General features: G+C 38.7%; 1 protein-coding gene across 1 annotated transcript in view; it reads left to right on the forward strand.

Moving 5' to 3' along the window:
- PTPRK (protein tyrosine phosphatase receptor type K) overlaps positions 1 to 14127 on the forward strand; it is a 352054-nt gene that overhangs the window by 288136 nt on the left and 49791 nt on the right. Inside the window, exons 9-11 of the mRNA XM_050972314.1 lie at positions 6604 to 6713; positions 7933 to 8134; positions 10727 to 10832. Of these exons, the coding sequence (XP_050828271.1) occupies positions 6604 to 6713; positions 7933 to 8134; positions 10727 to 10832 (418 nt within the window). The remainder of the gene's footprint in view (positions 1 to 6603; positions 6714 to 7932; positions 8135 to 10726; positions 10833 to 14127) is intronic.

The following is a 14127-nucleotide window of genomic DNA, read 5'->3' on the forward strand; positions in this document are numbered from 1 at the left end:
CAGTATTTCTATTTAGCATGGGAAGATGGAATTAAAGTATATTTTAGTACTTCCAGGAAGTTGTATTCCATGTAAAAATAAAACTCCTGTATGAGAAACTGTTAAAAAAGTTTTGCAAAAAGATGATGAAAACAGGGAAATTTGTGTGTGCTTTAAAAGCTAAACATCTTTCACTGTGGGGAGAAACCACACAGCTGCTTAGGTTTGGAAAAAGCTCTTCTGAGTACACAGGCACTTGGCATTATCTGTGCTATGACAGGGACTGAGTGCTTTTCATGGCGTGTACAGAAGATGGACACTGTTTGAAGAATTTGATAAAGGAAGTGGAGGAAGGCTCATGCAACCTGGGGCTGCATACATGCTGGGCAAAGACAGTGTTTGGCTCTTTGAGACAAAGCACAATTACCAGCAGTGAATTTATCACTTAGCATGAATCATCAGCGTGCACGTGCTCTTGGAGCTGCCTGTTGACCAGAGTGCTGCCAACTCAGAGGGACCCTTTGTAAAAGCAGTGGATGAATGGGATTAAAGCAGATAAATGCTTCCTTAATTTTTAATTGGAAACAGATGCAAAAGGCAGTGGATTAACAGAAGTAGTGACATTAGCCCTGAGAGAGCAGCTACAGAGAAAGCAAATTGTGCAGCTCAAAGTGTTCAAAGGTGATTTTATAACCAGTAAGGGAGTGTGTCATCTAACAGTAGGCAAACAACTAATTGAAAAGGATCACTTGGAATAGGAGAATCCATTTTGAGGCTTAAAGTATAAGAGAGCTTTAGTCTGGGGCAAAGCATGTGCTCATTGGACACAAATGAGGTCCCCTGATCTTTCAGAGTCCGTGGCTCATTGTGCCCCGTGCAGAGCTATTGAGAGCTATGATGCAGGGTTAAGACACCAGCTGTCCAATCATTACTCATGCTCCTGGGAGAGCTCTGGCAGACTTGCCACTCTGGAGAACAGTGGAGGAAGAGGAAATGTTATAATTAGAAGACAAAAAAAAAAAAGAGGAAGAGTGAAATGCTTTGCCTACTGTCTAAATGTGTGTCCTGACTTCAGCTGAGATAATTTTCTCCCTAGTAGCTGGTACAGTGCTGAGGTTGGGATTTGGGATGAGAATGATTTTGATAAAACACTGATATTTCAGTTGTTCCTATGTAGTGTTCATACTGAGTTGAGGACTTTTCAGCTTCTCATGCCCTGCCAGCAAGAAGGCACAAGAGGGGATGCAGCCAGACACTGACCTAAACAGGCCAAAGTGATGTTCCATACCCACAGAACATCATGCTCAGTGTATAAACTGGGGAGAAACCTGGCCAGGCTTCACAGCTGGGAAAACAGCTGGGCATCAGTCTGTGAGTGGTGAGAAATTGCAATGCACAGAATTTGTTACATATATTCTAATTCTTTTATCATTGTTCTTCTTTTTTTTTTTTCTTTATTGTTTTCTGCCCCATCCAGCTGCTGAAGGAGGAGTGAGCCACTGGCTGGGTGGAGTTTAGTTGCTGGCTTGGGTTAAACTATGACACTGGAAAGGAAATGTCAAGTGGAACATGTACACCATTGTCAATATAAAATGAGGTTTTTTTCCCAATAACATTCAATTTTGTTCTTTTCTGCAAATAGTCCAACCTGAGGGATTTCCAAAGAAGTAATTTTTGCCACCGCCTTTTCTGCAAATGCTCTTATGGTAAAGACCAGTAAGAGTAGTTCTGGTTTTGTTTTTCCTTTCTAATAGACAAAATTTGCTTTTATTTAAAACTTAGTCTCCAGCTGTAGTAAAGCGTAAAGTAAAAATGGCAAATCCCTCAGAAAAAGCCAATGGAAAGGTGAACCATTTTAATTTCTGGTAACATTTGAACAGGAGGAGAGATTAACTGTCACCATCTCCTGAAAATAAGCATCTACTTGGAGAGAAAGGCTGTAAGATTGCTGCTAATATGCTGCCCTTTTTGACTACAACAAAGGAATTTTTCCCAATATAACCCTATATATTTCTGCACATAACTTTTGCCAGAGAACATAGTGATTCTGTGCATGGCTTTCGCAGAGTATAATAATAATAAAAATACTCTGTTTACATACACTTTCATTATTTTGTAGCAGGAAAACTGAAGCAATATAAATTCATTTTTATAGTGGTTGGTGTCAGTTAATACATTGTTTTTCCAGAAGTAATGTATTGTAATATAAATTTCCTGTTAAGTCCATGTAGAACAACATTTAAGTGACACTATTTGTGAATAACAATTTATTTGTGACTGTGACATAATTTAATGCAAATATATTGGTCTAAAATGAATCAGTGTAATGTCAGATTGATGGTTTGTACTTTCATTATGCAGAGTATTTATAAAGTCCATCATCCCACATGCATATAGAAGAAAAGATTATCAGCTATTCACTATATGAATATATAGTTTTATTAAAAGAGCTCTGGAGATGCATGTAAATAATGAAAGAAGAGCTTGTGTTGTTTGCACTATAAAATCTTGCTGAGATTCCCTTTGAATTTGTTGTATCTTGCTTTTTCATATATATGCATTTTATGTTTGTATACTTTTTTGCTGTTATTTTGCTTGTTTTGGGGTTTTTTGGTTTTTTTTTTTTTGCTTAAATTCAAAATCTCTTCTGATATCCATATAGTTAAATCCACCCCAATTATTTCACTTCTTCAGAAAATGTAAATCCTGACTTGTTGGAAGTTTAGCATAGAATAATGCATGGGAAAGAAACTGTGTTTACTGTTGCTGTCACTGAGAGATGGTAGGGTCACACTTCACAAGATCAGCAGATCAGAATCTTTTTCAAGAGTGGGTGCAGAGGCCAAAAGGTCCGAGTTCTACTCCTCTAGCAGCTACTTATACTTTTTGAATGACTCAGATGATTATTTTAAGTAACATACTTCACCTTAACACACTTGTAATAGTCTTGTGTGTTTTGATTTAAGTGTAAACTGTCTGTAAGTCCAAAGGAATGAGTGAGAGCTAGTGTAGGAAAAGAATGGGAGCTGGGAAGTCAGCAAAAATGTGCTGTGGCGAGTGATGGAGCTTCTGGAAATGCTCACACAAGCCTGAAGAAAGCCTTTGCTGCTGTGTGTGAGGAGTTTTCTGAAAGCTGTTATCAACAGAGGGATGACATTTACCTGGCTAGTTTTGACCCAAGTCCTTGCTAAATATCATACAAAGGTGTGTTGGGTCTGGCTGAGCTGGAGCTCACTTTCCCTCGGCAGCCCTCACAGTGCTGTGCTTTGCACTGGTACCCAGGAAGGTGCTGATTACACACCGGGGTTCTGCTGCTGGGCAGGGCTGGCACCACCTCAGGGCTGACTCCCAACTCTCTCCCCCCTGCAAGAGGCTGGGAGTGGGCAAGATCCTGGGAAGAGATACAGCCAGGCCAGCTGACCCAAATTACCCAAAGGGCTATTCCATGCCATATGATGTCAGCTCAGATGTAAAAGCTAAGGGAGGGAGAAGGAATGGAGTGAAATTCTTTATTGTACAATTGTTGCTTTCTGGAGCAGCCACTGCCCATGCTGAAGCCCTGCTTCTTGAGAAGTGGCTGAACACTGCTCACTGATGGGAAGTAGAGATGAAATGTTCCCCTTTGCTTATGCATGTGCAAACTTCTGCTTTTTTTGGATATTTTTCCCCGTCTTTGGTAATCTGCCTTATCTCAGCCCACTAATTGTTTTCCATCTTATTTTCTCTCCTCTGTCCTGCTGGGAAGGGGAGTGAGAGAGCAGCTTGCTGGGCACTTAGCATCTAGCCAAGGTCAACCCACAACAAAAGGGAAGGCTCTTACCACTACTTTCGAAAGGTGCCGATTAAGGCGTTGCTGACGTCCTTAGAGTCCTGGTGGGAGTTACAGGGATAACAGTGGCTGCCTACATGGAGAAATGCAGTTTGAGTCCTCAGGGTAGTGTTACCAACAGGTTACCTTGCTGTTGTTCTTTTGTTGGTGTTGGGGGTTTTTTTGATTTGTTGTTTTTTTTTTTCTTGTTTTGTTTTTGCTTGTTTAGGGTTTTTTACTAATTTTGACCTTTCTAATATTTCTGTTTGTAACAAATACTGACCTGATAAAAAAGACATAAAAGAACAAACGAGGATGCTAAGGAATTATTTTGACTAACCTGAATATGTTCTGTTCTTTAAGTAAATTCTCTTACTTCTGCTTTTCTCTCTCTCCTCACTCCCTTTACCCTTTTGGTAAAGCAGTGGAATTAAAAGACATTTTTACTGTGGCTAAACTGGAGTAACGGAAAGGAAAAAAATAATTTCAGACCATCAAAATATGTCCTTCAAACTAATATTAATTTATATTCATTTTTCTGAGCACTTGAACTTTTATTTATCTTTGTTTTAATTCCAGTTGAGTTCTCAGATTATTTAAATTAATCCCTACATTAATTTTTTTCAATTTGTGGGGATGGAAGAGGTTTGTGGCAATTACTGTTCTCTTTCTCTAGATGCTTGCTCTCTTTTTCTTTATGACCTTTTTAAACTGGGATTCCAAGCAAGCTGTTCATTGCTGTGATAGCTTCTGTTCTTGTACGTTCCCATGCCAGAGGGAAGAGAAGCATGAAACTAGCTGGGATCACATAATTCCAGTCATTCTAACATTGCTTCTGCTGCCTTAAGCATCAAACTTTGTATTGCAGGAGAAGAAAAGAGTCATGGAATGAGATGAGCCTAGAGGCTTCTCCCACCTTGGTGTTTAAACCAAAGGTGTAGGAGGATTTATGCAACCACCCAATGTAGAGCCCTACACCCAGTTTCAAGTGAATATGAAGCATTTCTTTTTTATAGTACTGCACAAAAAGTATTTTGCATGTTTTTGAGCAATCATGTCTGCTTTCTTTTAACCTCACATACTTTGATGTGGTTTATTGCCAAATTTCATACACTGTGTACATGCCCTGGTGTGTACCCATTTTCTTTCCCAAGCACAGATGTACATGCACACACAAAAAATCATGCATGCATCTCCCAAGGAAAATGTCATGTGGATCAGGGTACTTTCATACCTCTTTTGAGATGTGAGGAAATACCATAGGGTATTCCCATGAAAAATGAAACATTGCCTACAGGAAGTCTCTCAATGACACAAACAGCACAGAGGGGCTGTCACTGCATGTCAGCCTTCATCCACTGCCTGGTATGTCCTGGGACCCTGAAGAAAAGCACCAGACTGTGATTTTAGTTAACTTCTCCTGAGCCTTCTTATGACAGTTAGATGAACGTGTTCTTCAAAGCTCTCACCTGTTTACTTCTGGGCTTTTTTGACTACTTAAATTTATTATTAATGTGCCAAGTTATGTTGATTGTACCAAGGGTCAAATCACCATTTATAGTTTTCATGTAGACTGAAATAAATTTCACTGATGTGAGAGACCACTCACTCTTTCCTGCTGCTAGCACAGCACCTGGCACTTCCTTTGATCCATTGGATTTTAATTTATTTCTGCTCTTTGTAAAACTTCAGTCTGCTTTGATAATAATGAATATCCAAGGAGTGTCATGCATAAGGCTCACTGAAAGCTGCACTGGAGAAAATAGGCTTATTAGAAGGAGACAGAAATATATGTCAACATATTAAATAGAAATAACATTTTAGATTGAAAGACTGCAAATTTGAACAACTTTGTCTCTTTGAGGGGGAAGGTGTTTCACTGGGTTCAGAGTTTCTCCAGGCAGTCCCTCATGCTCACCCCCTTCTCTCAGCATGTGTGTGTTCAAATCTAGGTGAGCTGCTCTGATAAAAAGGAATTGTATGTGTAGGCAAAAATATCTTGTAAGCTGTAATGGGAGATAACTAAATGCTCTTGCCTGGTGTTGATGGGATTACCAGGTGCTGTGAATCACTTGGGCAAGGAGGCCTGAGGTGACATTTCAGACTTGTTATTACACCAGGGATATTGGTTCCATTTAAAAAAAAAGAAAGTAGGGTGATCTTGGTGTTGTTCTGTTCAAAGCTTTGAAAACATCTCTTATTGGAAAGATTTGAAGTAAGCAGTCTTGATCCTTCTGCACATAAAGAGGTCAAAGGCTGAAAGAAATGGCGGATAAGCTGGTGTGTTTCTCCATGCTCAGCCCTCTCTTTTAAATGAGGATTTCTTTTAAAACAACAAATCGTAAGAAGATGTGATTGAAAACTGTTTTGTAAGAATTTCTCTCCTTTGGAAGAAGCCGTGTAACAGAAACTCTTCCTTGACTTTGATTTTTTTCCATTTAAAAGAATTTTAGAACCGTGTAGTCCTTGTCCTAAGATACGCTTATTACAGAGTTCAGTGATGTTCCCTAAAGTTGTAATCTAGCTTGAACTGTTTCCCCTGGCTATACTATGAGACAATTTGACTTTGCATGGAGTTTTGAAAACCGTATGTGGGGATAACGTTAATGTTTCAACTTCATGCTCTCTCTGCACTGCAAATGACAAAATACACTTTGAAGTGCTTTTTCACACACTCTACCATTGCCTTTTGCATGCAAATGAATATTAATAAAAATAGACCCGTGCTCACTTTTGGTTTTAATAGGATGTTCTGTCATCTCTTTAGTTTTTCTGTCTCGAATTTCCTATTTTTAAAACTTCCATTTTGTTTGTAGTGCCAGGCCCTATACCTGCCAAATCAGTGAAAGGAACTCCTTTTGAAGATAAGATCTTCCTCAACTGGAAGGAACCTGTGGATCCAAATGGCATCATTACTCAGTATGAGGTAATCATTAAACACATAACAAGCATATATGATGGGGCTAGGGAGGTACATCAAGAGAAGTGGCTGACAGAGGATGTTTATGCTCTTTAAGCAGCTATTCAATAGTATGCTCCTTTCATTTACTGAATACATGATTTTCTGTAGTGCTTAGGTGCTCAAAATTTGTAATTATCATGCATATGACTGTCCATCCCTGTCAAGTGCTTTAAATATCTTTTATTGTTACTATATACCATTCCAAAGCCATGACAGCCATGACCTACAAAATTTTCTTCATTGGAAGCAAAGGTTACATGAAAAGGAAGATGGTTATAAAATTTGGAACAATGGGTTTTTTTAGCTTTGTTAGATTTTTAGATATCACCTTTTAAGAAAACCTCCATATGAATTCCGTTTCAAGTGTATTTACTTGATGAGCCTTCTGGGGACCTCCGCAGGAGGTTGGCAGGTAACACAACCCGATTTGAGCAGCAAACATCACACTTTCCAGCGCTCTTCTTTTAAAGGAACAAAAGATATAACTTTGTGTATTAGTGAATTATAGGAAGGCAAACCAACAAACCAAACAAAACCCCTTAAAATTATTTATTTATCTATTTATTTATTCATTTATTTAATGTAGACTAAATTCACGAGATAGTGTGAGTTAAACCGGGTGGGCAGCTCAACCCCACTCAGCCATTTGCTGACTTCCCCTCAGTGGAATGTAACAGTGAAATTTTCATACATAAACTATGTAAAAGAAGTTGATGAACAGGATTAAAGCAGATAAATGCTCCCTTAATTTTTAGTTGGAAACACACAGATGCAAAAGGCAGTGGATTAACAGTGACCTTAGCCCTGAGAGAGCAGCTACAGAGAAATCAAATTGTGAAACTCAAAGTGTTCCATGGTGATTCTATACCCAGCAAGGGAGTGTGTCATCCAACAGTAATGATGAAGGGTGCCTGCACAGCCTTTCAAGTAAGGCAAACTCTTCAAAAGTACACATGAAATCCTCATTGGTTTAGTGCTGGACTTGGCACTGTTGGGTTAATGGTTGGAATCAATGATCCTAAGGATCGTCTCCAACCTAAATGATTATGTGATTCTGTGGTATCTCCAAGATAAATGGGCAGCTAGATGAGCATGTGTCTTTTGCTTCCTTTCTAGCCAAGCTAACCTTAATCCCTTGTGCCAAAACTTTAAGGAGTTGTTGCAAAAATTGTTGTTTCCCCAGGTGAGCTATAGCAGTATACAGTCATTTGATCCTGCAGTTCCAGTGGCAGGACCTCCACAGACAGTATCCAAGCTGTGGAACAGCACACACCACGTCTTCTCTCACCTGCACCCTGGTACTACCTACCAGTTCTTCATACGTGCGAGCACCATCAAAGGGTTTGGACCAGCAACCACCATCAATGTAACAACCAACATCTCAGGTAAAAACAAACAGCAGCATAAAGAAAAGACGGGGAAGGGGAGGAGGGAAATGTTTTTTGAATATTTTTGTATGGCTTGAGAAATTGTGACAGGCTTAAGAAAACCCCCACAAAATAATCCTACCATGTTAAGAAATTATGTTAAAATGTTTCTGGGTGTACTCACCACAGGGTAGCATACGTTCAGGGAAAACTCCTTGCATAAGGTGAAAATTGCTCAGCTGTAGTTGTGAACTGTTTTTTCTGTGTAATCCAGTACTTTCATCCAAAGATTTTGAAGTGCTGTGTAAACCTTAATTAATTAGGCCTGTCAACACTCCACAGGTCACTAAGAACTGCATCTGTTTTGCATGTTAGTAAAGTCAGGTGCAGAAAATTACTGACTTACTGAAGGTGACACTACTTAGCAGCACACAGCTGTAACAGGGTCAGGGCAGTTGGGACAATGTGTGAATTTCTTTTGCCAGATTCACATAGGTCTGCTTCCTCGTGCCTTTGTTGATTTATTGCAGTGAGACAACTTTGACATTATTTGTCTTATTAACGCACTGCAAACTCTGGAAGACAGTTATGTCAAAGGAAGTGTTTTGGTATTTTTATTTTCTTAAACTTCAATGTTATTCTTAAATAATAAGATAGTGGCTTAAGCAGTTGATAGTGGAAGGTAAGTCAATCCTATATTCAGAGAAACTTGATTTTGTGACATGGTGACTAGCACTATCACTCCTCACACCCCTGTCCCTTCAAAACAACACAACCAATGCACAAAACCCCCCAAATAATGTGTTCTGTTTATGTAGCTATTAGGTTGTTTTGAAGTCTGATATTTTACTCAGATTGTTTTAAGGGTTTCTTCACAACAAATTCTAGTTCATCAATTTTCAGATGTTATGGTGGTGTAGTTCATACGTTTTCAGATATTATAGTGGTGTAGCCCTTGCATACTTGTCTTCTAACCTCTTAGTAAAAGGGAAAGAAAAGAGGTATATATCTTGCTAGCATGTCTGATATTTCAGTATTTTGAGAAGAAAAAGTTCCTCAGTGTGTTTGGATTATTTAGGACTACAATGAATTCAGGTTTTTTCAGATATGCCCTCTTTTTCCACACAGAAATTGTGTCAGTTTTGTCCAGAATCCAGTATAACACACTTTCTAGGTAGGGTATGTGTCTTGTTAGTTGGCAAGATGTGGTTAATGCTAGGAAAGCTCAAAGGCAAGGCTGTGACACCCCTTGTAACTGAACTTCAGCCTCTTCTCTCTATCTTGCTTTATGCTGAACTGTTGTCTAGTTCTACTCTGCATGACTGGCACTTTTTACAGAGTGATGCATGTTTCAGAAAATGCTAACTTTAGTTTAATGAGGGCTGAAATGACTCCCTTTAGCTAAGCTTACTAGTGGTTACTGGGATTCTAGTGAACATGGGGTAAGCAGCAATTTTAAAATTATGTCAAATGAACATTAATTCTATAAAATATTATTTCCTGAAATAAGAGCAGGTTTTGTGTTCATCTAGGATCTAGGACTAATGAAGCAAGGCTTTTAATCTTTCAGAGCTCTTCTATCTATTGATATAGTACTGTAAAATTATTATGACTTAAATGATTCACATCCTGCTAGGAAATATCTTTTCTTGAAAATTCATTTTGAAATATACAGGCTTCATTAATGATTTTATAATGATATAGCCACATAGTTTAAAAAAATAAACATGCAGATTGTTTTCAAACTTATGAAAAATTAGTAATTATTAGAAATCTATTCTTTTCTGATTCACAGAAAATCCTGTTTCTTTCCTTGCACTGGGGCTGAAGTCAGCAACAGTATTACCAGTGAGGAGTGTAACAGGCAGCAGATTAAAGCTGGATGGTTGAAGTAATTGCCAACACCAGCCATCCCACCCACAACAAATACTGCTGCCATAGAGGCGTGACAGTCTGACAGCCCATTAGTGAATCAATTCCTGAACTACTTCTGGTTTTGACTTTGATTTTGTTCTTTCATAGTGGTTTTGAAGCTGATTAATGAGCAGCTTGGCCGTCCATTGATAGGAATGGGCATGGGAATGGATTCCCTGATCTAGTTTTGGCCAAAGAGGCATGTCTATTTAAGTCCAATTTTCCTGCACACTGGTTGATATTAGCATTGTTTCCCATGATGTTCAAGAGGAAATATGAAAGGTTCTTTAATTGTTCAAGGCAGGTGGTAGAAGCCGGGTCTTTGACATGGTGGCTGTAGTTATTTGCAGGGTAGAAAAATTGCTGCAAAAAATGCGGGTTTTATTGTAGTTTGGGGTTTCTTGTCAGTCACCTCCTCCCTCTATTTCTCTCCTTCTTGAATAAAACTGTTTCAAGGTGAGAGGTGTCATGATTTGATGGGAAGTGGTTAGGGATAGTGTTATCATTTGTTCATTAAATCCCATTCGTGCCACAGTAAATGAATGTGTCTGACTGGAAAAGCTGTTTAAAAATACTCACATGGCTGATAAAGATTGTCTCTTTGTTCTATATCCAAGCAGCCACAACCTCATAAAAATTCTAAATGTTTTCGCTGATTTGTTTCTTGTTTTTTTTTGTTCCCTCAACATTAATCAGCTCCCACTTTACCAGACTATGAAGGAGTGGATGCATCTCTCAATGAAACTGCTACTACAATAACTGTACTCTTGAGACCTGCACAGGCCAAAGGTGCACCTATCAGGTAAAAAAAAAAAAAAGCAAGAGTTAATTTTTTAGTTGAATAATTGTTGTGTCACTGTATGTAGCGCTGTTCATTTCTGAGTGATATTCATTTAACATCACTATTTTTTTTTCTTATCTACACCTAGCTTTGCCAATAGATGTGTAATTAAAAAAATTCTGGGGCTGGCAAGGTTTTTTTTAAAAGACAGTCATGACCTGAATCATTCAGCTACCTGACCTATTTGATATAGGGTCCCCAGAACCACCTTCTAGCCATTGTAATTTCATTTTACTTTCTCACAGTGCCTCTGAAATATGATGCTGAAAGGTGTTTGTCAGAAGGTAGATTTCAAAATAACACTTCCACTCCAGTGCTTCAAAGTCAACTACTCTATAGCATATGTGTGTGATTGGAAAATTGTAAGCTGTGGGGAAATGGGAGAATAATAGTGATGAATACAAACTATTTGACCTTTTTCTTCTGAGACCGCTTCTTACTGGGATTCATGTAGCAAGCTATTAAATTTTATTTGGCATGTCCTCTAATCATATTAAAATGTTTCATTTATGTTAACTTTGAGGGGCCTTTCCCTTTCTGCTCTCTGTTGAGAGATAATTTAATTTTGTTTGCAAAGATTAGTCCACATCCTGATCTTTACTTCTACTTGTTAGTGTAAAAATTTTATGATATTATATGATTCCATTTGTATTTTACTGATGTGGCTGCATCAGCAATATTCAGGGGCAGGGTTGACTAATTGGGGGTTAATTAGCTGCTGAGCATCAGAAGGTTTTCATGCTATTACCCTTGTGACATTTTAGAGAAACAGAGGCTAATGCATTTCATTCTGTGTTACATTAAGTCTGCTATCAAGGCTCAGCTGATGCCAAGTCACGTGCCCAAGCCCTAAAAGCAGAGGAAAATTAACTGTCTCTTAAGTCTATTTCCATTAAGAGGAATGCATGTTTTACATGAATGCTGGGGGGAATGAGTCACATATCTATATGCATTTTTATGTGCTTATCATATAATCATTCTTATGATTGGTATTATCAAGTTATTTATTTATATTCTGTCATATAAGATAATCCAGATTCATCCCCTTTATAGGAGATTTTCATGTGTTCTATTTAAAATTGAAATCCCATGTATCATTCGTTTCTGAGAAATTGCGCTGGGGCAAACCTAGGATTTTTGAGGAACAGGGCTGCTTTCAGTACAGGATTCTTAAAATATGGATTTTTAAATAATTAATATAATGGAATCCAGACTTGTGGTCTGAAAATGCTCCCAAATCTGCAGGTGCTTAAACTTGCTTCACTATATGCCTTTGTAGGTACTTTTAAAGACTTCCCAGTGTCCTGCTGATGTCCCAAATGAAAGCTGTCCTTGTTTAGGAAATGGGATATCTGTCTCTCACATAACCCATGCCACATCCTTTCAATCTTGTGTCTGGCCACCTGAGGGAGATGAGGCAGATTCTTGCCCAGAGCAGGCCTGCCAGACGCCACTGGGATCTGCTGATGGCAGTGGCGTACATCGTCTTTACAGCAGCTGCTCCAGGGCACTCCTGCGCTGACAGCAGCAGCCTTCCACCTTCAGTCCCACCACACATCTTCAGGAGGTCAATCCTGGGTCCTGGGTTTCTCTCCTGGAGGGGTGGTTCTTTTGTGAACTGGCAGCATGGTGGCATGTGGCTAGAGAATTGCACATGTGGCTAGAACATTACTCACCCTAGCTCAAGAAGGTCTGGTTTCTCTGCTCTGTACTTGCAGATGAGGAACTTGCTGCAGAGTAAACCTGCAGAGTAAAGCTCACATTTATTCTGTCAGTTTCCCTCACAGCATCCTCAGTTCAATGGCATGAGCTTGTCACTGTGGCCTATGAAGATGGCAGAAAGGACCCATGCACTAAACGTTAATAGAGGGTTTGATAGAGACAGTTTCACAGTATATTAATAACTGTTGTTTGACTGTGTTCTCAAAAAAAGCTACTTCTTTCTTCCTTCCTTTCTTTCTGTCATCTTCCCTCTCCACCTGAGTTAACTTCTAAAACCTAACATCAAGAGGCCAAGGAAATAAGTCCTTTACCATAACTAGAGACTTGGGCTTTATTCTTAAAATCAACCTGGTGTTTTATTCCTCACTTGGAATGAGAAGCATTCTCCAGGGGAATGCAGAAGGCATGGTGTTATTGCCTTTTCTGAAGCTATGCATATTGCAGTCAGGTACTTTTCAGCAGCTTCTTAATAGGGAGATAAATGTAGCACACTGAAATTCTGAATTGATTCAATGCATTTTGCTAAACTTTATGATATATTTTAGTGAAGCTTCACTCCATCCATACTGCAATTTTGTTTCCTCTAGAAGCTGGATTACTGCCATAATGAGTGTTACTAGGTAGGTGGGGAAAAATTGGATCACCATGCCTGCAGCTGTGATGGAATAGAAGGGACTCAGATGCTGTTCTTTATCCTGACCCTGAAGAATACAGCTGCCTTTTTGAAAATTTTTTTTCTTCCCAATTCTGTAATCTCCAGAGCTGTAGATGGTCATTTCATTTCATATCAGTAGGTTAATGTTAAAAAAAAAATAAAATAATAGGAAAAGAAAAAAATAGGAAAAAGAAAAAAGTTCAGTCTGATACTCTTTTGCTTTTACAAATGGATATATGCCATGATCAGATTTCCATCACAGCCTCCCAATCAGCACAGCCCCTCAGCAAGCAGATGTTCCTTATCTTAAGTATAATCTATGTGCAGTTTTTCTTTAAGACACTGCCTGTCTGCCCTAGTTGTCACAGTTTTAACATGACTCTAATCATACCTTCACTGTCAGGTTTTATTGTGCAATCTCTAGCATTCTTTATGGCCTCCTGGAGTTTTAAAACAAAATTACAAACCAGAAATGCAAAGGGAGACAAAGCTGGATGGCTCAGGCTCACTTTGAAGCACGTATAGCTTCACCATCAATCTTGTGGATGAGATTCCAGTCAGTAGAATCAATGGTCCTTCAGTGATTCATTTGAAGATGTGATTTGTTGCTGTAGTTTTTCCTGAAGGTTCCTAACTGAGTACCAGAAAAACAATTTTTTGTTTTCAAATCCTACTGCAGATGAGGATTACAAAGAGTGTACATCAGAATCATAGTAAATTTTTAATGATTAAATTTGTTTAATTTGATTGTTAAAATGCTTTTCTTATACTTCCTTAAGATGAATTAGTTGTTTTCATTTTGTAGCAAGATTAATTAAGGCTACCATGGCAGGGAGCAACTAAAACAATAACTGTCAATTAGAATTCCAAGAGCTGGAA

This window comes from Serinus canaria, chromosome 3 (assembly GCF_022539315.1).
Source record: "Serinus canaria isolate serCan28SL12 chromosome 3, serCan2020, whole genome shotgun sequence".
Lineage (NCBI taxonomy): Eukaryota > Metazoa > Chordata > Aves > Passeriformes > Fringillidae > Serinus > Serinus canaria.